The sequence below is a fragment of the Chrysemys picta genome, chromosome 4 (genome assembly GCF_011386835.1).
Source record: "Chrysemys picta bellii isolate R12L10 chromosome 4, ASM1138683v2, whole genome shotgun sequence".
In the NCBI taxonomy this organism is placed as follows: Eukaryota; Metazoa; Chordata; order Testudines; family Emydidae; genus Chrysemys; species Chrysemys picta.
In genome coordinates, this window is record NC_088794.1 from 84,707,293 (window position 1) to 84,732,361 (window position 25,069).

General features: G+C 44.0%; 1 protein-coding gene across 4 annotated transcripts in view; it reads right to left on the reverse strand.

The window, feature by feature from the left end:
* C1QTNF4 (C1q and TNF related 4) overlaps positions 1 to 25,069 on the reverse strand; it is a 146,562-nt gene continuing 121,493 nt past the window's right edge. Inside the window, exons 1-3 of one of the 4 annotated variants that reach the window (XM_005294985.2) lie at positions 21,000 to 21,405; positions 17,449 to 17,579; positions 1 to 1,567 (exon numbers count right to left, since the gene is read on the reverse strand). In XM_005294985.2, coding sequence (XP_005295042.2) covers positions 441 to 1,565 — 1,125 coding nt within the window. In that variant the 5' untranslated portion in view covers positions 1,566 to 1,567; positions 17,449 to 17,579; positions 21,000 to 21,405 and the 3' untranslated portion in view covers positions 1 to 440. Of the gene's footprint in view, positions 1,568 to 17,448; positions 17,580 to 20,999; positions 21,406 to 25,069 lie in introns of those variants that run through there. The other 3 variants (XM_024108325.2, XM_005294984.2, XM_024108326.3) reach the window with 3 other exon arrangements.

Below are 25,069 nucleotides of genomic sequence, written 5' to 3' on the forward strand. Positions count from 1 at the left end.
TTTTATTTTTTTACTTTTATTAAATTCATTTCAATTACATTTTCCCTCCCCCAGGCCTCCCTTGGATGTGCCAGGAATGTCACCAGATGCTGTGCTTTTTGGTGGGGTTGTCTTCAGTAGGTCTCCCAGCATTTTTGCAGCGTCCCCCTGAATCACAACACCTCATTTCACTGCCCCTGCCACCAAACTACCTCATGCTTTATGCTTAAATTGAACAGTAACACTGGACTCACACTACCCCCTGCAAAGATCATTCTACAGATAAAAGACAGAAACAGCAATGGCCCTGCAGCCAGGACATGAGCGTGCAGCATAAGGAAAGCACTGGACACACATTAGCATGCTCTTTAACATTGTCACGTAGAGGGTGACGTCCAGCCAGGACCTGCACCCAAGTCCACTGCATCTTGGCTTCTCTTACGTTCCTTTCACACCTGCATTTAGATTTTTGACCTCATGGGGGAACTGGGACTTGGGGGTGGCTTTGGCTGAGCCTCCGGATAGATAAGGAATCCTGTGAAGGTGATGTACTTGCCATGGTTGCTGTAGGCACCGTAGCCATCATGCTGGTGGCTGTAGAGCCAGACAGTGTCTCCGTAGTGCAGAGGTAACATAATGCTCTGGCTCTGCATCTCCCGCCTCTTGGAGTGGTTGTCATCATAGATCATGGCCTGGACCTCATTATGGTTTTTCATAAGTTTCACTGACATGGTCTTAAAAGGCATTTTGCCAATGGTGAAGGAGAAGTAATATGCGCCTGGCACGCGGCACAAGAAGATGCCACTTGAGGAATTGAAATCCTTTCCAATGTTCACAAACTCTATGTCAAATGTGATTGGCTCATGCTGGTTTTGCTTCTCATCTGTTCCCAGGAGGCTTTGTGAGCGAGCAACAGAAAATGCAGAGCGAGGATCTCGTTCTCTGGCGGGCTGATCGGACAACATGTGTCCCTCTGAGGCTTCGTTCTGCTCTCCTGAAAGTTGATGAATAGCTGGATGGGGCAGCCCTGCAGCTCCCCCCAGCTCCTGAGAGATCACACCATTTTGGAAGTAGGCAGAAGTATCTGGATAGATAAGATACCCATTGAAAGTTGTGTATGGGCCCGCATTGCTGTAGAGGGCATACTTAGGATCCCCATGTAAACGCAGCCAGACTGTATCTCCATAGTCCAGCTGCAGCATGGCACTCTGGCTAGCCACCTTCCGCTCCTTACGGTGATGCTCATCATACACAATCACTTGCACCTCATTCTTGTTTCTCATCAGCATGACAGACAAGTTTTTCTTGGGGTATTTCCCAACCGTGAAGGAGAAGTAATAGGCTCCAGGGATCCGACACCTAAACAACCCAGCCTTGGGATCAAAGTCACTGCCAATGTTCACATAGACCTTGTCAAAGGTGATGACCATCTCAACGCTCCCTTCCATGCTGCTGGTTCTAGCCACAGAGAAAGCAGAGCGGAACTCAGTCCCAGGATCGGTGGGGTAGCCATACACAAGGGTACAGGCCATGTGGCAGAGGAAGCTAAACAGGGCCATCTGTTTAGCTTTCAGGGCCATCATCATATCTGAAAAGAAAAAGGGAACACATTTTAGCGTAAGTATTTTCAACTTATACACCAAGTGAAACCCAGAACTGTATCTTGTTACATAGACTCCAGGGCCTGTGTCAGGCTTTGATGAGTCCTGAGTCCCAACTCTGATCAGTGTGAATGAAGACAGACGCTCTAACTAAGACCTGGGACCATGACTCAATTCAGATCCCAGGGCTGTCTGCAGCCAGAGGTGGAGCTTCTAGTTCTGTGCTCAGAGGCCTAAAAATCCCTTTGCTTTGAGAGCCTGGTAGCCTTCAGGGGTAACTCCATGGAGCCCTGCTGCTCATGGAGCACAGAAATCTCAACCCTCATCAGGATTCTGAGAGGTCTCCTTCTGGAAACACTTTTAGTTACAGGATTGAGATGCTATGACTAGGAAGCAACATTACCCAACATAAGCCTTGTACTATGCTAAAATGCAGGTGAGGAACATATGGTCTAGAGATTACCATGCAGATGTCGCTGTGCAAGATTAGCCAAAGGGCTGATACAGCACTGGTTGCTTCAAAGGGTGTAGGACAGGGAAGTTGGTGGACTTATATCTACACTGCAATGTAAGCATATGGTTCAAACTCAGGCCCTAACTCCCATTCTCTACACACAAATTGCGCTAACCCATAGCTTAGACCTAAAGTCCCAGGACCCCATAGGGTGGAGGGTCTGAGCCTGATTAATGCCAGGATCCAGGGTTCAAACCCTATTGCTTTGCAGTGTAGACGCAGTCACACTGGATTCATGCTCTAGGAGTCCACCAAAAGTATCTCACAATCCCATAGGCCAATTTTCTTTGTCCTCTTGACAGTCAAGTTTAGCAGACAGTCAAGATTTCCCACACTGCATCAAGAACATAGGGTTAAAGCAGCCACACTTTGGGAGGGCACTAGAAAGTCTGGGATATGGGTGGTTGGACTCAGGCCCACATAATGCAATGTAGACACTGGCGCCCTAAGATGGGACCCAGGGTTTAACAATTCCTAAACTGGGGTTACAAATAAGTATAGATGCTCAAATCCTATGTTAACAAACCCAGGGTCTGCTAACTTGAGTTCTACTAACCCTGGGCTTACATTGCAGTGTAGATATACCCTTAATGTTGTTTACACTGCAATACCACCTGAGTGCTGTACAGACATAGAAGAGACACTCCCTTCCCTGAAGAGCTCACAAATTAACAGACAAAGGGAGGTGAAAGAATGTACTGCAGAATGCTTAAACTGATGATAGGCCAGGGTTAAATGGTTTTATTAAAATAGATATATTCATTTATCTTACATCAATTTGTTATATATAAAAATTATCCTGAGCTGCCCCCCAGACTTGCCATTGGTTGATTATTTCTTGTAAGCATCATGGTAGAAGTTAGTTTCAAGTGAGGGATTTGAATGCAGAGAGCATAGTAGCTGTGGGAACCAGTTCAGGAAAGGTAGAGCCCAGAGCTCGAGCCTGAGACTGAATGTTTACATTGCAATTTTATAGCTCCCCAGCCTGAGCCCTGTGAGCCTGAGTCAGTTGACACAGGCCAGTTGTGGGTGTGTTATTGCAGTGTAGACACACCCTTATACACAGGTTGTGTGTCTGCACTGAGTACCATGATGACTGTGGCATCCGTACTTGCATTTGGAATGGGAATGAAAGAAATGCTGAATCCTTTCCTGTCATCAGCTACGTTAACCAGCATGGTTCTAACGTGCTGTCTGTGCTCCAAGACTGACTCAGTGCATTTGGGAGTCAGAGGCTCGGCCAGTGACAGCCCCTCTGGCAAAAGACACACAAAGCGACTTTATCAGTTTAATAAACTCTTCAGTGAATTCTGACCTTATGTTGCCTCAAACAACAACTGCCCAATTTCAATTCCAAAGCAGATTTCTCTGTAAAAAGGTCACTTTGGACACAAGGGGAAAGGGTTTCAGAGCCCAGGCTCCAGCCCAAGCCCAAAAGGTCTACACTGCAATTTTATAGCCCCTCAAACCAAGCCCCAAGAGCCCAAGTCAGCTGACCAAGGCCAGTGACAGGTCTTTTATCACAGTGTGGACATAACCAGCTGGAGCAGAGTTTCTGATTTTACTTTATCAGCTCTTCCCAATAACTCACTAGTAAATTATTTAAATAAAGCAGTTAATTATGCTGTGTTTCCAACGGCATGTGTTATTTCTGTGACAACTCCCACTCACCACTTTCAGGATTATTTAGGTTATTTTTCTATTTAAAATCATTTCGAAAGTGTCTGGGGGGCACTGATACCAAAATACTAATGGCCAATTAAGCTGGAATACACCTCCCCCATATCACCATGACACAATCAGAAAGTCCTCAGCCAGCTACAATGCCGCACTAAACAGAAGTATATTGCATCCTTTCTTGAACTCGGATGCTGTCGTTGCAAGATTCTCAGCTAGGAACAACTAGAATGCCCACCCACTATTCCAATAGGTCTTCTGGTGTTTGTTAAATTTAAACCCACATTGGTATCTCTTTCAGTATAACTGAACTTTTCCAGCAGATTGCCCGGGCAGTGAAAGTTTCAGTGTGTGAAGCTAGTGATAGGCACTGCAGTCGCTGCCTTCAGGTCACTTCATGATATAGGCTCTGAAACTAAGGAGTGAGGTAAGATGAGCGATCCAAAATAGGACTAGAACCCAGGTCTCCAGAATGGACCACACAAGCTCTAGCTCCAGGGCTACATAGCCTGTCTGCTGCAGGGCTCTCACTGCAGCACTCTCACTGCACCAGTCAGGATTCTGGCCAACCCACTCTTCCCTCCCTTACCACCGATAGCGCTGGCATATGTGGTGTCACCATAGAAGCACACTATGAAAACCAATCAAATACAGGGGGACAAAGATAGAGTGTTGCCTTGAAGCAGTCTATCCCACTATGGAACAGTGGCCCATGGGGAAGAATGGGAGAAGAGGTTTGAGACCATAGTGCAGCAACAGGAATGAAGAACATGGAGACAAACTAAACTGCACAAAACATGCTCTAATTTCCAATTTCTAATTTTAAAAACACCATAGTAGAGGCTTAATGTATACCCCAAAAATGCCACCATGGCTAAACAACAGAGTAGAAGAGGTGATTAGAAACAAAAAGACATCTTTTAAAAATTAGAAGTCAAATCTTAGTGAAGAGAATAGAAAGGAACAAACTCTGGCAACTCAAGTGTAAAAGTATAATTATGCAGGTACAAAAATAATATGAAGAGCAACTAGCAAAAAACACAAAAACTAAAAGAGCAAAAAAAATATGTAAGTATATAGCAGAAGCAGGAAGCTTGCTAAAAAAATCAGTGGGGCTACTGGACAATTTAGGTGCTAACGGAGCACACAAAGAAGACAAGCCTATTGCAGAGAAGCTAAATTAATTCTTTGCATCAATCTTCCCTGCAGAGGATGTGAGGGAGATTCCCACATGTAAGTGACAAATCTGAGTAACTGTCCCAGATTGAGGTGTCAACAGAGGATGTTTTGGAACAAATTGATAAATTAAACAGTAATACATCACCAGGATCAGATGGTATTCATCCAAGAGTTTTGAAGGAACTCAAATATGAAATTGTAGAACTACTATCTGTGGTACGTAACCTATTGCTTAAATCAGCCTCTGTACTAGATAGCTGGTGGATAGCTAATGTAATGCTGATTTTTAAGAAAGGCTCCGAAGGCAATCCTGGCAATTACAGGCTGGTAAGCCTAACTTCAGTACCAGGTGAACTGGGTGAAACTACAGGAAAGAACAGAATTATCAGACACATAGATGAACACAAGTTGTTGGGGAAGAGTCAACATAGCTTTTGTAAAGGGAAATCATGCCTCACCAATCTATTAGAATTCTTTGAGGGTGTTGTCAAACATATGACCAAGGGTGACGAAGTGGATATAGTGTACTTGGACTTTCAGAAAGTCTTTGACAAAGTCTCTCACCAAAGGTTCTTAAGCAAAGTAAGCAGTCATGGGATAAAAGAGATGGATCAGTAATTGGCTAAAAGACAGCAAACAAAGGGTAGTAACAAATGGTGAGTTTTCACAGTGGAGAGACATAAATAGTGAAGTCCCCCAAGGATCTGTAGTGGGACCACATTCAGAAATGAACTGGAAAAGGAGGTAAACAGTGAGGTGGTAAAGTTTTCAGACCATATGAAATTACTTAAGATAGTTAAGTCCAAAAGCTGACTGCAAAGAGATCTCACAAAACTGGATGATTGGGCAACAGTTATGGCAGATGAAATTCAATGATGATAAATGCAAAGTAATGTACATTGGAAAACATAATCCGAACTATACATACAAAACGATGGGGTCTAAATTAGCTGTTACAACTCAAGAAAGAGATCTTGGAGTCATTGCGGATAGTTCTCTTAAAACATTTGCTCAATTTGCAGCAGCAGTCAAAAAAGCTAACAGAATGTTGTAAATCATTGAGAAAGGGGGATAGATAATAAGACAGAAAATATCATATTGCCTCTCTATAAATCCATGGTACACCCAGATCTTGAATACTGCATGAAGTCCTGGTCACCCCATCTCAAAAAAAGACATATTAGAATTGGAAACAGTACAGAGAACGGCAACAAAAATTATTAAGGGTATGGAACAGCTTCCATATGAGGAGAGATTAAAAAGACTGGGACTGTTCGGCTTGGAAAAGAGATGAGTAAGTAGGGATAGGATAGAGGCCTATAAAATAATGAATGGTGTGGAGAAAGTGAATAAGGAAGTGTTATTTGCCCCCTAACATAACACTAGGACTAGGGGTCACCCAATGAAATTAATAGGCAGCAAGCTTAAAACAAACATAAGGCAGTACTTCTTCACACAACACACAGTCAATCTGTGGAACTCATTGCCAGGGGATGCTGTGAAGAACAAAACTATAATGGTGTTCAAAAAAGAATTAGATAAGTTCATGGAGGATAAGTACTTCAGTGGCTATTAACCAAGATGGTCAGGGACACAACCCCATGCTCTGGATGTCCCTAACCTCTGACTTCCAGAAGCTGGGACTGGACAACAGAGGATGGATCACTTAATAAACTGCCCTGTTCTATTCACCAGCCATTGTCAGAAGACAGAATATGGGGCTAGATGAACCACTGGTCTGACCCAGTATGGCCATTCTTACGTTTTTACATTCAATGCTACCCTGTTCTCATATTTTAGATGCCAAGAGTAGCAGGAAGGGGGAGATGGGCATTGCTGAGGGACCATCTATGTCTGGTATATATGAATGGGAGTTTTCAGAAGTTGCTGGCTGAGGTTAAGCAGTCAGAAGGATATATCAGGAGGTTATTTCTATGTGGCTGGAGCAGCCAGATGATTCCCAAATGCAATTGAATAAATGACATTAAATTAATCTGAAAGAAAGGCACCAAAGTGGTAGTGACTCACACAGCACGATAGGCATTTCAAACCATTTTTTAAAAGAATGAGACAGACTTCACCTTTTGCCTGACCTGGGAAACATCATCAATAGCCTAGTGCTGGATGGAGGTGACTTTTCTGACTTGGGAACAGTATCAACCCATAAATGGAAAAAGTGTTAGCTTTATCCTTGCACTGATATTCTTAACATTAAAACGTCTTCTGTAGACATAGAAAGGTGACCCCATTTCTTGATTGTTAGGCAGATAAGGATTTTTCTCAAAATATTAATAAGATTTTGGATTCTGCAGCCCTTACTCAAGAAAAATCCCCTTTGACTTCAATGGGAATTTCACTCAAGCGAGATAGGAAGAATCGGACAGAGTTCGAATGACACGCTGCTGCTGGATTAAATATAATCAAAGCTTCACAGAATCATGGAAGCTGCAAGAGAGAAGACTAGCACTTTCTAGCTGACTACACTGGAACACATTGCTTTCACCCTAATATTAAAAGACAGCTGCAAGTGTCTCAATTATCTGAATCATCAGAAGCCTGTGTAATGAGCAGCCTGCCTGCCCAGTGGTTAGCAGGGATATGATGAAGCTATTTCTTTTGATTTGCCCAGATATACTTTCTGTTCCATTCATTGGCCACAAAAATGAGTATCAGATAATGATGTAAACTCATCATTTCTTACAACCTCAAGGAAAAATTAATTGTATCACTTCCTTAAAAGCAGAAACTGTGTAAAGGGTCCCATGTGGAAGTGCCTAGGGACTCACTCCTGACTTCAGATTTTCTTTGCTTATGATGGATGAGGTTTTACTGAACTCTGGGACAATACTCACTGGAGAGACATTACCAAGCCTTTCTCTGTGAACTACCTAGGATGCTTTCAGGGAAGTATAACATTTTGAAATGCAGAAACTACAGTGAGCTAAGATAGGGAGTCATTCACCTCAAATCTTTACTTTAGTCCAGGGAGTCCGTTAGTGTAATATATTGGCTTCCATATGCTAAAATATCCCTGGAGGGACAACAAACCGTTTGAAGTTCCCCAACTGCAGCCCCAGTTAGGAAAAAGAAGTGGAGAGTTTTGGTAGAAATGTCATTACACCTCTAGTGTGACGTTGCATTTCAGAATATTAATGAAACCTCTGACACCTCAGTTCAGCGTTCCAAGGGGATGTCTAGACTAGGATGACGTTTTTTGTTTGTTTTTTAAAAACACAAACACGTTAGTGTAGACAGGGCAAGTTACATTTTAAACACACTAATTGAAGTAAACCCTAAGTGGGAGCCATGGGTTCACCTCAACCAGCTAATGTGAGTTCAACTATAGCTTGCCCTGTCTACATTAGTTTTAAAATGTTAGCCTACAAAACAAACAAGACATAAACTTCAACCTTTTAATCTTAGTCTACACATAACCAGAGACTCTAAACTCAGGCACATGAGAACAAGAACCCGCTCATACCCATCAGTCTTGAAGACTAGAAGGAAAAGGCTATCAAAGCAGAGATGTTTTAACCATAGTTTCTGAAATGATGCTGAATTATTGTTGCATTGTCTACATTTGCAATTAAACCACACACAGCTGATCAGGTGCTGAATGCATTGTCAGTAATAGGTAGCAAAAATAAAATAAAAAAAGTTACCCACTGCTGACAATGGGTTTAACCCCAGTTCAGGGGGCGCATGATTTAGATGCAGGTGTAGACTGCCACAAACAGGTTATGAGCCATAACCTGAGAAAGTCAGAGGCATCTGTTACCACGTGAAGTTTAGTTAATGCTATCACACTTCCCATTTGTACACATGAGAGACTGAGGTGGTGTCTACACTGGGTTTTTTTTTGGACTGGTGCAGCTACATTGGTGCAAAAACCTCTCCACTCACAAGGTTAGAAAAGCCTCACTTCTATTCTGATCCATGTGTGTGAGCATGTGCGCATGCACTCCTCTTCCCTAGAATCCCTCTCTCCCTCAGCCAGTGTGGGAGCTGCTATGGCAGTATGATCAGGCCTTGCCAAAGTAGCCCATCACTAACCAAGGAACTGAGTGATAGGCCACAGGGAAGGTCACTCGGGAGTAGAATCAGATGGGAGAGGCTTGTCTAGAACGTGACCTTCTGATAAATAAATTACGGAAATACAACCTAGATGGAGCTACTATAAGAGGGATGCATAACTGGCTGAGAGTAGTTCCCAGTGGTTCACAATTCCCAGAGAGTAGTTATCAGTGGCTCCCAATCAAGCTGGACGGGCATATTGAGTGGGGTCCAGCAAAGATCAGTTCTGGGTCCAGTTCTGTTCAATATCTTCATCAATGACTTAGATAATGGCATAGAGAGTATACTTATAAAGATTGCAGACGATACCAAGCTCGGAGGGATTGCAGGTGTTTTGGAGGATAGGATTAAAATGTAAAAAGATCTGGACAAGCTGGAGAAATGATCTGAAGTAAATAGCATGAAACTCAATAAGGGCAAATGCAAAGTACTCCACTTAGGAAGGAACAATCAGTTGCACATATACAAAATGGGAAAGGACTGCACAGAAAGGAGTACTGCAGAAAGGGATCTGAGGGGCATAGTGCATCATGCTAAATATAAGTCAACAGTGTAACACAGTTGCCAAAAAAGCAAACATCATTTTGGGATGTTTTAGCAGGAGTTTTGTAAACAAGACATCGAAGTAATTCTTCCGCTCTACTCCACACTGATTAGGCTTCAACTGGAGTATTGTGTCCAGTTCTGGGTGCCACATTTCAGGAAAGGTGTGGACAAACTGGAGAAAGTCCAGAGAAAAGCAACAAAAAATATTAAAGGTCTAGAAAACATGATCTATGAGGGAAGATTGAAAAAATTGGGTTTGTTTAGTCTGGAGAAGAGAAGACTGAGAGGGGACATGATAACAGTTTTCGAGTACATAAAAGGTTGTTACAAGGAGGAAAGAGAAAAATTGTTCTCTTTAATCTCTGAGGGTAGGACAAGAAGCAATGAGCTTAAATTGCAGCAAGGTTGGACATTAGGAAAAACTTCCTAACTGTCAGAGTGGTTAAGCACTGGAACAAATTACCTAGGGAGGTTGTGGAATCTCCATCATTGGAGATTTTTAAGAGCAGGTTGGACAAACACCTGTCAGGGATGGTCTAGATAATACTTAGTCCTGCCATGAGTGCAGGGGACTGGACTAAATGATCTCTTGAGGTCACTTTTAGCACTACGATTCTATGGAGGGAGCATTTTGAAGGTGTTGGGAATATGTAGGAAGTATAGGGAGATGAAAGGAATTAACTGGGATGGCTGCCAGTGACTGAGACCCAGGCAAGATGAACAGTAGGGGTCCCAGCTGAAAGGAAGCCAGGGAGAAGGCCAAGAGGCAGGTAAGCCTAGAGGGTAGGTACAAGGGAAAGAGTGAAGCAGAAATGTTAGAGGCTTGAAGCAGATGGCCATGCCATTGTTCAGAACTTCAGGATTGGAGCGACTCCTTCCTAGTACTTTTGTTCATTTGGGGAGGATTTTTTGGTTTGGCTACAACTGATACCAGAGAAGTAAGTTACAAAAAATTTCCTATTTTCATGTAATTAACATAAGCCTTGTGGGCAAAAGTAAAACACACAATAAAGCAGGGGTTGGCAATCTTTCAGAAGTGGTGTGCTGAGTCTTCATTTATTCACTTTAATTTAAGGTTTTGTGTGCCAGTAATACATTTTACTGTTTTTTAGAAGGTCTCTTTCTATAAGTCTATAATATATAACTAAACTATTGTTGTATATAAAGTAAACAAGGTTTTTAAAATGTTTAAGAAGCTTTATTTAAAATTAAATTAAAATGCAGAGCCCCCCAGACCAATGGCCAGGACTCGGGCAGTGTGAGTGCCACTGAAAATCACCTCGCGTGCTGCCTTTGGCACATGTGCCATAGGTTGCCTACCCCTGAAATAGAGGTTATATTGGAAATTGTTCCTATGATACCATTAGTAACCTTCACACTACTGACATGCTAGAACTTCATGAAATTGTTATAAAACACTACTGTTAAACACTAGCTTAAAAATGTAGCCCATGCCATTATGATTGATCTGGTGGGATGACAATGAGATGGCATTGCTGAACTTGATCTGGATAAACCTTATAATGGATTAACTCACACTATTTAAAGAGGAAATGGGAAGCATAAGTTATTTAAAAATAACCAAGATTTAGCCCTAATATGTGCCTTTCTATCTATTTTATATTATAAAGGAATACTACCAACCTTGTTTAGATTTGATACTAAAAAGGAAAATGTATATCAGTAAACAAATTGTATATTAGTCAATATTTATATAATGGGAGGACCCAAAAAACCCAATCAGGACTTGAGCTCCATTGTGCTGTAAAAATACACACAGATAAGGGTCATCTCTGTGCTGGAAGGCTTATAAACTAAAAGTCAAAAAGGTTGATGACTGGGATAGAATGTACAAATCAAATGAATATAGCAAAGAGCTGGCACAGCTTTGTTATTGTAATTATACCACTATAAAGTAGGACAAGGAATCACTGGTTACTTACTGTTGTGGTTGGATGAGATTTTAGGTCTGTGGAAGTGGTTAACATTATCTGCAATTTGGATTGAGGTGGAAAGCTCTGGCTACTGTAGACTCCAAAACCTCCCCTATAAATTCTATCAGTCTCATCTCCCTATCCCTTTTCATCTGGGGCTTAAAGTCTCTGCAGATCTGACAACGATCATGGAGGTGACCCTTGCACTTTAGGCACCTGGAATGAGGGTCATTTACTGGCATAGTCTTCTTAAGGCTTAAAGCCCGGAAACTGAAGCACACCCTAGTACCAGGCATCAGTACCCAAGACAAGTGGGAAGTGACCCTAAGAAAAGCAACAATTGAAACCTACACTAAAGTTGCTAACAACTATGAAAAACAAATACCACTAACTACATACAAGAGATAAACAAAGTCTCTGGAAAGGGAGAACATTGTCAGCAGGAAGCTAACATGCTCAGACTACCGATCAGAGGTGGTAAGAAGGAACTGAGGGGAATCCTTACACCATTGTGTAACAGCATGAGGAAGAAGAGAGCACATGTGCCACTGCAATGGATACTGCTAAGGGAAAAAAATCTCCAGCTCTGGTGCACTGGGTGCACATACACCTGAAGTGGAATGGACATGTGCAATCATGTGAAGAACAAGTTAGTAAGACTAAATGAGTAGGGGGGGAAAAGGGTCATTTTTCATCACCTGCCTAGTTATGATCATCAGGCAAGGTTTTGTTGGCATCAAAGCAGAGGCAAGTTTTAAAGGAAGAATATGAAGGAGGATAAGATAGTGGCTGTACAGACTATATGAGAGATATTTCCCCTGTTCCCCATGCATAAGGGGGTAGCACGGGAGAAAGCCTGAAAGTGTCTGTGAGGGAAATTGGCTGGTGGGTGGAAAGGCTGGGAACACAGACAGAGTGGAGATAGTTGTCAGCACCACAGCCTTTCCTGGTAAAGTTTTCAATACAAGTTTGGGAGGGAAAAAGAGAAAATTTCTTCACAAGAACTAAGATGGCTTGGCTGCCTGGAGGCAGCTAGCTGCCCCGGTTCCTAGAGAGCTAAGTGTGTAGTGGAATCTGGGCCTCCAAAATCTAGATTATGACAAATCACACTACACCAGGATTCAGAGCTCCCTGGGGTGTATGGCAGTGGGACCTGCTCTGTACAAATGCAGCTGTGACTTGAGTTGCAGTGGGACAGAAGGCACTACAGGTGTGGAAGACAACTAAGAGTATATCTGTACTGGAGAGGAAAGTGTAATTTCCAACTCAAGCAGACATACCCATGCTAGCTCTGATCAAGCTAGTGTGCTAAAAATAGAAATGTAGCCAAGGCAGCAGGCACAAAGAGTGGGGTGAGTAGCTGCGGCAGTGCAAGTGGCAGGGAGGCTGCCCCCAGAGGTATGAGCCCATCTGAGACCATAGGTATGTACTTGGGGCAATTAGTTTATGCCACCACTTGCACCACTGCAGCTATACTTCTATTATTAGCATGCTAGACCCATCAGAGCTAGTGAGGGTATATCTACTTGAGGTGGAAATTATACCTTCCACCTCAGTGTAGACATACACTAAGAGGCTAGTTAAATAACCACATTAAAACTAGGCCAAATTTCAGGCTTCCTTTGCGAAGTGGTACAGAAAAAGTTCCGCACTAACGACCAATAAGGAAAATCTGCCTGGTATGAGCCCCAATGAAGAAGCCTGAGATGCAAATGGACTCAATTCCTTATTCTTCTGTCCATCTGCCTCTTACGTTTCATCTCAGGCCATACTGGGGGAAAAGGGAGCTCTTTTATATCCTTTTCCAACATGCCTGTCTGCTTTGCCTATGCCTTCCAGAATTCTTTGTTCTGGAGCCAGAACTGGAAGCAGTCTGCTTTTGACCTACAGTCTCTTTAAAGGGCCAGCACCCCATCTTAAAATACTGTGTTGGGAAACATGAGTACTATTCATACATGGTGGGTAGGGAGAGGAGACAAAAAACATCACACAAACAAAGCAACGAGTTATCATTGATTATTGAAATGGTTAGTCCTCAAGGGATGGGAGTGGGAGATGATGGAGTGAATAAATTCTGCAGCATATAGGGCGCCAAATGATCAGTTTTCTAAATATATTCTTATTTTTCACAAAGTATGTATGCTCCACTGAAAGGAGAGGAAGGAAAAGAGCAGTCAGAGCTTATACAGTATTTGTTGCTCATTGTCATACTTTGTGCTCACAAGTCCCAGAGAATATCAAAGTACAAGGATTTTAAACACTTTGGATAATTCCACTGTAAGAATATTTCAACTACACTGGATTTCAATGCTAATATGCCACAGTTCATCGAGCAAAGTCTCAGTGAAAGCAGCCTTTTAAATATCAGAGTCTAATTCTTCCATTTTCTCCTTGTCCTGTGCATTCAACACAGATTCTTCCCAGCAGTCGCTTTGTAGCATTGTGGTCCCAGAGCGTGTCTTGTTTCATTTTAAAGATTCCCCAGTGCTTGGCTGGTGTAAAAATCGTTTCAACTCCTTTTGCTATGTGATGATCTTTACCTTTTCTTAGAGCTTTTCTTTTGTCTAAGTGGAGACGTCTAAAGCCTGGGGACAGAAGAATCTTTCTCCCTTCAGAGGTTTTAAAATTCTTTTTGGCTGAGCTCAGAGCATGCTCCATCTATTCTAGTCAGGATCTTATATTGAGCTCATCACCATGGCATCTGAAAGAAAGGATCATGATTCCTCTTATTTTTTCTACCTGTCTCCTCACTGGGATCCAATAGCTTTTCATCATACACAGAAGAATGTTCCATACCATTTATGTTACACATTTGGGCACTGTCGTTTCCATAACAGCTACATAATCCAGTTTTTCTCTCCTTGCTGGAATGCCTAAAAATGTCTATTGTGGGACTGCACTTCATTTGATAGTAGTTTCTCTTGTCTCTCTCACATGGCATTGTTTTTAGCAAGGGCTTTACTCTGAGCTGTGATAGACACTAGTATAGGGTGGAGGCTGTGTCGTCAGTTCAGACTGATTTTCTGGTTGTTCCATCTCATGTATTATTTTCTCCCATTTCATGCTTTTTAGCATTCACAGACTCAAACATCTGCTCTAGGGACATCAGAGAAGCTTCTTGTTTATGCCCTGTCCAGAAAGGAGTTCTTTCAACATTCTTCCAATAAATGGCTCCCTTTCTTTTAGCGCCTCTTCCATAAGTGCTGCACTGTGCCTGCACTATGTCTGAGGTATTAGGCCAAGATTTTAATAAGCCCACCAGGTAGATTTTGTTTAGTTTTGCTCCCACTAAGGACTATCGCCCTTGTCTGGGGGAGTGGCTCAGAATAAAAATATCAAAACATTATGAGGTTTGCATTTCTATTTGTTTAAAAGAGTTTTCGTTGTTCAGAAAATGAAGTTTTCCCCGTCTGTCGCTTCTGGCTCCTGCTCTGCACCCCCACCACTGCAAATTTTTAAATTGCTCCACAACTGTCCAGAATCTCCGATTTCATTTAAAAAGAAATTACGTCTGCAGTCCTTATGTTGCAAAGAAAATCTTTAACATATAAAGTGAATGTAATCCAGTGCAATGATTTCTGCAAGAGTCTACAGGAAACATGAAACAATTGCTCAGAGAAGTGCCAACAGCCCCATTCATCTCTATAGCATGTAAACACTGTTCTCCTTGATGTCAGTTTAAAATGTTGACAATTATTTCACTGCTGATTATTCTAGTAGAAACATCCAGGTAACATGCTTATTTGTCAATGTTGGATGTAGTAATGGGAGGGATGGAGCAAGGTAGCTAGTTGCTTTCAGATTTCTGGGGTGTGGAATGAGAACTTTAAACCTCCACTCTCCACAGACTTAGTCTCTTCTGGGAAGAGAAGTGGGAGAAATTCGGTCCAAGCCTTCCCTAGTACTAAACTCCTCAGCTGCCTCCTTGGTACCAAAAGTTAAAACCAGCTCCTATGCATTCCTGGGTGCTAGAAGCTCCATCTGCCCCCCTCATAGCAGTCAGAACCTCCAGCTTTGCCCCAAAGTCTATGATGCAGTTCTTCCTCAATAAAAAGATCTGCCACATAGTGAAAATGTGAGTCAGCATAAAATAAGAGTATTTTAATAACAAATTACATCAGTAACACAAGGGATACTGTACTGGCTAGCCCGGTGGGAAGTGAGAAAGACAGAGCCTGCTGAAGGGACTGGGCAGTGCTGCAAAATGGTAGTCTTTGCTGTACAGTTTAGTTCTGGAGAATCCCATGGTTCTTATAGCCCTGGAGAGCAGACTGCAGGGAACATTGCTCCTTTGGATTCAAAGGAGGGAGGACTAGATGGAACCTAGTAGGGTTTAGAGCTGGTTTAGAAAATCTGCCTGTCAGAGGGTGACACTCACCCTGTAAGAGTGAAGAGGCCAGTGCACCTGAGACTGGTCAGCTGACCCCAACTGGTCTTAAAAGAAGGCATGTGGACTCTACAGATGTAAGACTAGCAAGTGAGAGCTGCCAGAGACTAGGTGATTGTAGGAGATCCCTGAGGGAAGGCTGAAGGCAGCAGAGAGGTTTGCCAGCTGACCTCCCCAAACCAGAGAGTGAGGACTGGAGAGCGCTGAAGATAGGGGAGCAGTGGAAAGACCTTCCTGCTAAAGCCTTCATGCTGGAGAGCTGTAACCAGGGGGGAGAGTGGAAGTTCCCACCTGAGACAAAAGGGTTAAATGTTTAGGGGGAGTGACTGATGTTTCCATTGTGAGAAACAGCTCCCAGCAGAGAGGCTGGAGGAAGGGGGGTTTCCTGATGGGAAGAATAGGGTTGCACTCCAGCTGGAAGGGCTGGGATGACTTTTCCTGGCACAAGGACAGGAGAGGATTGACAAAGAGCCAGGTGTGGCTAAAAACACTGCAGTGTGGTATATGGGGTGTTGAGGGACTAGATTTTGAGGACTACGTACACGGCAGGTGGACTATGTTTTGGGACTTTTATTATAGACTATCATTTTTGTAATAAACTGGCCCAAGAAGGGGTATTATTGAGGCAAGAAAGCTTGGATGGAGTTACTGGGGACTCTGAAGGAGTAAAACTGAGGCAGGCACCACCTGCCTGTTCTGCTGCAGGAGAGCACTCCAGGTAGGGTTGCCCTATGACATTGCCAACCCTGCAACCTTGGGAAATTGGTGGGCAAGAAAGGAGAAAGGCCTCTGTTTGGGGTGGGAGCCCATCCCCGTCCTATCAAGAATAGGTGTGATATTTTCTATGGAAACTCCAGTGCTGCATGCTGTGGAACCAATCTGATATGTGCTGAGAGCTCTGAGCACATCTCTTCTATTTTTGCCCTGGCCAGAGCACATATCAGATTTCCCCTCCTCAAGAAGTCTCCATCCACTGTTCTCCAAACACACAGCAGTTATTGATACATACCCCATTATCCCTTTCCCCCCGGGAAGAGGGAATCTTCCTCCCCCTCCCATATTGCAAAAGTGAGGCAGGTGGAAGGGATGTGGGAAAGAGTAACACACTGAACCTTGGGCATTGCAGGTGCAGCAATAAAAAGGGAGCCTAGGCTGGCTGTAATGGGCCCTGCTTTTCCATCTCCAGCAGCTATGAGAGTCTGTTCATTCCTATCTATCACCACCAGTCCAGCCACCCTCCACATACCTCAAGCCTTAGTAGCTCAGGCAAGCACTCTAGCCAAAGGGGAATCCATCTGCCTTCCTTTTACCCACTTTTTTCAAAAGTGCCATCCCATTAGGTGACTGAAGCTGGATGGTTAAGTTCTTGCTCCTGCTGCCCACAGTCTCTACATTCCCTTTCACTTAAACTAGAAAAGGGTTTTCTGGCAGGTGCACGTGCAGCCTGAGTCACTTCCACAGTAACAGCTCTGTATGGGATGAATGAACAAAGTGCTGGGGGACAGAGTGAGGTCTAGCCTGTACAACTTCCCCCATGGAGCCTTTGTAATCAATTACCAGCCTCTGGATGGATTTCTCTGCTGCTCAGTTCTGTGATCAATTCCTGCTCCTGGTTGGGTTCTCTCTGCTGGAAGCCTCAGCTCTTTGATTAGATGCAGCAGGAATTCCTCTTTTGTTCTCTAACCTGACTGGAAGAAATGAGCAATCTTCAGTGGGTGGATGGGGGCAACAGAGCACTCTAGGGGACAGATTGACAAGAGCATGGGGGGAGGGATGCTGTATGTGACTAGATTGAGTCAACTGGGAATTGGATGGTCACAATGGATGAATCAAAAACCAAGGGATTAATGAGATCTATGTAATGGGATCTATACTAAACTCCTGTATGATAATCAGGAGGGAAGAACTGAGGCATCTCCTGTCTGAGCTGGAGAAAACATGGGAGTTCAGTTGGGTAGGATCTGTTTGAACAATGAATGATGGATTCTTCGCTTGGCAGGCCATAACCCTGATCCTTAAAACACCACATAGAAACCTGCCCTTTTAGGCCACGCAATAAGCTTTAATTCCAGTGCAATGGGGATTTGATCCTGTAAGGGAGGACTTTGCACCAGGGGAAATGTGCAACTCATGTTAGAAATCAGACTCTGAGAAATTAAAAGGTTTTTGCAGTTTTCAGGAATAAATTACAAAATAACTCTGAATATTAGACTTCAGCATCTGGCATCCAATCCCTGTCCAAGAGGAGACAGAGCAGGCTCCAGGGCCCTGTTTTGTGGACAACATTGCTCTCGTCTTGTAACAAAGGCAGTATGGTAGAGGAAAGAACACAGAAGGGAGGGGGAGGAAGAACTTTTGAATTCTAATTTCTCAGATGCTCACCTCATCTTGGTTATCCATGATTGTGTCACCTTGAGGCTGGTTCACTGCAATGTGCTGTACCTGTGTCTAACTGCTCACACTTTTTGGCTAGTGCACCCACCAACAGCTCAGGGGGCTACTAAGAGCTCATTACACTTCTGCTCTGCACTGGCTGCCAATTCACTTCCAGGTGAAACTAAAGATGCTGGTTACTATCTACAAAAGACCTAAATGGTCTAGGTCTTTTTTACCTTAGAAATAGCTTCTCCCTGTTTGTGCACCAGTCTTATAGGAGCTGGAAATCAATAAATGGCTCTTGTTGCTGGAGTTTGCTCCTTTCTGGAATTACGTTTAACCCCAAACCTGACTGAATTTAGACACAATTGCAATACAACTTTTCCGGACTTTCCTAGGATAACTGAACTATGGATATTTGAGCACCTGCCTGATTAGAGCATCCCTTCTACACTTGAGCCATCTGGCTGCAGTGGGTTTATCTGGCTTATTGAGTCCAGATATTTAAAAGTGTGAATAGTTCCCAGTTTAGTAAAGGGTCCAGATCCCACAGTAGTGAGGGTGGTCCAGCTGTTAGCTGATCAAACTAAAATACATATAATAGCTAATAAGGTTCCCCGTTTCACTCACTTCCCACTTCTGTGCCTATCTCCTCCTCCTCTGTTAAATACGGATAATATCCATGATGTGTTATCAGGATTAAGTCAGTCCCCAACTTCTCCTCCATTGAGACCAACTGTGCCTGGGAAAGACCAACTTTTCCAGACGGTGAATGGTCATCAGACCAAGTTCCAGAAATATGATTCCTTATTTAAGGCCCCAACTCCATCATAATCCACCATGTTTCTTTGGGACGGACTATGGGGAATGGGATAGACACCCTTGATGTACTCAGACACCTGCCCCCCTGCCTCCACACAGACACAGTAATTTCTCAGGTATCAGTTAACCATTGACTATGGGTGTGCAAGCAGACAGCTGCCGTGTAGCTGGATGGAATCATAGTTTCAAAGACAAAGTATTTTAAAACCTTGTTACACATTCAGCTCCCTGGAGGAGACAAGCTGCAGGAAGTTGCAATGGCACCAGGATGAATAATTGAAGCAAGGCACATTCAGTATGTGCATAAACAGAAGGACCAGAATGCTGCCTCCTAACCGGCTGGCAGTGCAGAAACTCACAAATTGTCTTATGGATATGTTATCTGGAGAGGCTGACCCATTTTCCTAGGAGCTGGGGGTGGAGGAGAGAGGAAGTGACAGTAGGATTGCCAAACACACAAGGGAGATTTGTTCACAATATCGGGCACAAAACTACACTTTTCAGAAGTCAGTGGAGTCACAGACTAACCCCAGGAGGAACCATGGGGCTCAACTCCCCCTGGAAACCAACTACAGAGAGACCATACAGGCTTAACCCTCTCGCCCTCCAGGAAACTGGCTTCATGGAAGTACTTTGAGGTGTAACCCCATGGAGAGCAGGGACAGGACCCACAGATCCTTGCATCTTCCACATAAACCTTAACCATTTTATACTGAAAAGCTGGGATTTATCAGGTATGTTATTTTAATCTATTTGCAAGTCTAACCTCTTACTCAGGACAAGGAGTGATTCCAGCCCCACAAAGAGAGGAGGCAGAGAGCCCCAAGGCATTGAGTGTCATGGCAAGTTGCATCCTACAGGCAGGGCCGGCTTCAGCTTTTTTGCTGCCCCAAGCGGCGAAGAAAAAAAAATGATAAAGCTGCGATCGGTGGCACTTCGGTGGCAGCTCTGCCGCGCTGCTTCATTCTTTGGCGGCAATTCAGCGGCCGGTCCTTCCCTCCGAGAGGGACCGAGGGACCCGCCGCCAAATTGCCGCTGAAGACCCGGACGTGCCGCCCCTTTCCATTGGCCGCCCCAAGCACCTGCTTCCTGCACTGGTGGCTGGAACTGGCCCTGCCTATAGGAGTATCAGGGTACGTCTTCACTACCTGCCGTATCGGCAGGTAGCAATCGATTTATCCGGGATTGATATATCGCGTCTTGTTAAGACGCGATATATCGATCCCCGAACGCACTCACTGTCGACTCTGGAACTCCACCAGAGCGAGCGGCGGTAGCGCAGTCGATGGGGGAGCTGCGGCCGTCGATCCCACGCCGTGTGGACCCCAGGTAATTCGATCTAAGATACTTCGACTTCAGCTACGCTATTTGTGTAGCTTAAGTTGCGTATCTTAGATCGATCCACCCCCAGTGTAGACCAGCCATTACAGTATTACCTGGGAAAAGGGCAGGGAAGCATTGCACCTGAGGAGGGGGTTGCCTGGAGTGGCTCTTTCTCAGAGTGTTTGTGGAGCCTGCTCCTCCTGAAGGAGTGGGGTTGGGGGCAGAGCACGACCAAGATGACAGTTTGGAGATCTAGGTAATAATAATCACACTTTGTTCCCCCCCTCCCAGAATTATGCAGGGGTTAAACCCCCCAGGCTCTCCCCCTCCCCCCATAATACTCCATGTTGCTCTCCCCACAGACACTCTCCAATCCTGCAATGTAATTACACCCCCACCCCAAGATAATGCCACATAACAACCCTACCGCCCCCTCCCCAGGGGCTAAACCCTCCATTGCGACGCCAACCCCCTGCGAGCCGCTGTCCTCCCGAAGGAAGCTTCTCGGGGCTTACCCCAGCCGCCCCCCCGCCTCCCGGGCCTGCAGGGGGCAGCTACCCAGGGTGAGGTAGATGGTGGGACTGTACCTGCTGCTGCTGCTAGGCACTGACTCCGCCGGAGCCGCGGGCTGGACCTGGACCTGGTCGTGTAAGTGTCTGTGCCCGGAGCCCCGGCTGATGTTTGCGCACTGACAGCTCCGGAGCCGTCGCCGCTGCTGGAGGGGGACTGGGCAGGGGGAGCTCAGACACTCCGGGCTCCAGCACCGAATCAGTGACAGGAGGAGGGGCCGGAAGGGGGGCGGGGGAAGGGAGTGGGGGGACCTGGCTCAGTATCGCTCATGGCAGGGCACCAGCTTCACAGCCACAGGATTCCGAAGGGCTGAGGGGGGGGGGGGGGCATGTGAAAAGAGGAGCGAGGGGAGCGAGCGGGCTAGGCCAATGCAGCCAATCTCGGGAAGCCCCGCTGGGCTCCCAGTCACCTTCCTCGGAAGGAGCCGGGCTGACACTGCACCACCACTCAGAGCTTTATGACAACAGCATCTGCAGCGATCCCCATCAAGCTCAATGGATGCTAGAGAATCAAATCCCAAAATGTGCTGCACAGCCCTGGCCTGAGCAGGTGTTGAGCGTATCTTACCTACCAGATACCCAGTCTTTCCCCGTTTTATGTTGGCAGCCCATAGGGTGCTTGGTGTGTCAAAGAATTTTGACAGCAGTTAGGGAAAAACTACAGGGGACTCCAGATTTTAATTTGGGGGGCACCAATTGGTCAGGAAAGAATTCCTGTCCCTGATATTAAATGGCACACAGGTTCCAAAGGGCACATTTCAGATTTTGGGGGGGGGGGGGGCGGGAGGGGTGATCTTTGACTCCAGGGGCTACTTAGATACCTGAAAACTCTTGGTTTTTTCCCCCCTCCAGATAATTTAGAAATTAGCTGATAGGAGCACTGTATCTAATTCCTATATAAAAAAGAGAATTAAATAAATATTAGTCCCACTCAACTCTAATACTAACATGTTCTCACATCTTGTGTCAAGTCACTTAAGGGACACTGGTTAGGTTTAAAATTTTAATGTATATTCTTACTTTGTTACTAACTCTTGAATATAACAATTGAAACAGTTGTAGAAAAATCTAGATTACTTTCTAAGCAGTTCACCAAGCTTGGAATAGATCATTTAACTTTGGAAACATTCTACTAGGGCAAGACACCCTGAGTTTATACTGCATCTGCCTGGGGCTCTAGGGATATTACCCCACTACAAATAATAACTAGAAACTGACTTTAAACAGGCATGAAACTGATACTTTCAAGTTTCAGAGTGGTAGCCTTGTTAGTTTGTATCAGCAAAAACAAGGAGGAGTCCTTGTGGCACCTTAGAGACTAACAAATTTATTTGGGCCTAAGCTTTCGTGGGCTAAAACCCACTTCCTCAGCTGCATGGAGTGAAAAACACAGTAAGCAGTATAAATATTACAGCACATGAAAAGATGGGAGTTGCCTTACCAAGGGGGCGGGTCAGTGCTAACAAGGCCAGTTCAATTAAGATGGAAGTGGCCTATTTGCAACAGTTGACAAGAAGTGAAGCACTACAAAAGTAATTTTCCCTCTCTTGATATTCACCCCTTCTTGAAAGAAAGATCACCTGAAAACAACATCCCACCAAATACCATCCTGGGCTCTACAGTTTTCAAAACCTCCTGCAAATGTAACTGAATGAAAACAAGCATAGGATGAGAGGCCATCTTCACTTCATCTACCATCAATATCATCATACAAGCAGACCAGTAAATGGGTGGGCTCCCCTATGTACACCCTTATGGCACTGCAGGTAGGCCCCACCTTACTTTTCCCCAACTGGGCATCAAAACTTCTGCTTGCACAGATGAGGGGAATGAGAAGTCAAGACAGATGATCAAAAAAAGTATATCTCCTTTAATGAAGATCCATGGAAGGAGAACTTGGAATACCTGTTCAAAGATCCTTACTCAGAACCCTGGTTTAGAGTATCCAAATTTAGCATCCTAAAACAAAGTCTCTGTGCCTGGTCAGACTAGCCTTCCAGAGCTGGAGAGATAGCTCGACACCCTCGCAAGCTAGGCAGCTTCTAATCTCCTCTCTCCTGCTCATCTTTCTGTTCAAATATGTCAGTTCTAGGGTGGAACAGGGTGTCTCCTTGCTTATACACAGGCTGTTATGATTGTGAGCTCCCGACTGACCCTTAAAAGGGTAATACACTCCTTCACAATACCTAACTTCAAAATTTGCTTCTGCAAACAGCCTTCTGTATTGTAAACTCTTCCCATGTTTCACTGGCAACCATAACAAGTGATGTAGACTAACCCCACCCTCACAATAAACTACTAAGCCTGTTGGAGGACAGTTATATAAGAGAGTGAATCATTTATTGTGCAAACTCAGAAATCTGAATTAAAAAAAAATTCCCAATCCCAGCCTCATTACTAACATATGTCAGTAATAGCCTCTAATCACTAACGCAACATGTACCACTTACATGTACCACTTAACCATGCTCAGCTAACTCAGCCTCAGTAATAGAGGAAGGCTTACCTAATGAATTTACAACACCTCTGAATTTTGATTGTCTGGTAAACTATACCAGCTCTCAAACTTATTGTAATTCTTCTAAATTACTTTTTCAACACGTTCCACCCTCTTTACAAGCCAACTAACCGATTAATTGTGACTCCTCATATGTATGACCACCTACCAATTAATCCTACTCTCGCCTAGATTAAAAAGCAATACACATGTATCTTTTCTGATGCATGTTCTTGCAATTTTCCATGATTAATCCACCATGATTCAATCCGCTTCAGAGAACTTTCATCAAAGTTCCATCAACTTAGACCACAATCTTCAGAAATGTCAAACTTGCTGTCATTCAACTCTGCTACCTCTGACAAAAAACCCATCCTCCAGCAAATATCAGTTAGGTCTGGTCTGTTCACAAGACAACAGTGCTCTCTGGATCTGCTGCTGTAATTCTTTCAGCATCTTTATATGGTTGCAAATTTCCCTGTCTCTGTCTCAAAATTTACTAACGAATCCCAAGAAACTTCCCATACAAATCTGCCTCAGGCAACTGATCAGCAGACTCATGAAGCAGTATACCAAGCTGATACAACAGAATTGTCCGCAATAAACTGCATATCCACAGCAGCTTGCCAAACTGACAAAGTAGCAGAATTTTAATCATTAGTAAGATGTTCTGACTTGTGTGGCATCGATTTTGATTTCAAATGGTGCTGTACAGCTAAAGACTCGTCATTTACTTCTCCAGTGGAGCTATCTTCCATGGAAACTCAAACCGACAACATGCGGAATACTTATCCTGGCTTTTCACGCAACCAGCCAATGATTGGAGACTAGTATTCTCCACAACTAGTTATAAAACTAAGCTCAATTGATTCATTGCTATCTGTTATGAAGCACGTTTTACCCAAAGAAGCATATGAATGTATGATACATCACAATTCTGATATTCTACTCTCCAAAAGTACTTCTCTATTTCCCCCAGGGGAGGACTCTTTAAATAGATAAACTACAACATAACCTGAAGTCTGTGGTGGAAATTCCAAGACATTAATAGAAGAGAAAGCTCTCCCCCTACACTCTACTTGAGTACCTTCTGAATTGCTATTTATCTACCTCAACACATCGGCATTCTTTCTCATCTATACTCTGCACACCCCAGTAAGATGTCAAATGGGAGTCCTGAAATACCTTAGCATACAAGACAATTCACAGCTTTGTCTATACCAGAATTTCTTGATACCATGCATATTACTTCAGATTAGAGCTGGTCAGAAAATGCTCTGTATTCCCCACAGACAATGTTGACTTTTGGTGAAAAAACTGTACACACAAACTTTTTGATTTGGAAGTACTATAGCAGTGCCTCATTGCAATTGTAGTTCAAGTGCCTTATGCCCCATTCTCCTCTACAGTCCTAGCTCCCTAGCTGGACTACATCATTCATGATGCACCATGAACTCCCTGCTTGCTGATCATGGGAGATGTAGTCTGACAAGAGAGCCCAGACCATAGAAGAGAATGGGGGCATGAGACACCTGAACTACAACTCCCATGAGATACAGTGCTGGCATTTCTGAATAAAAATATTTGGCTG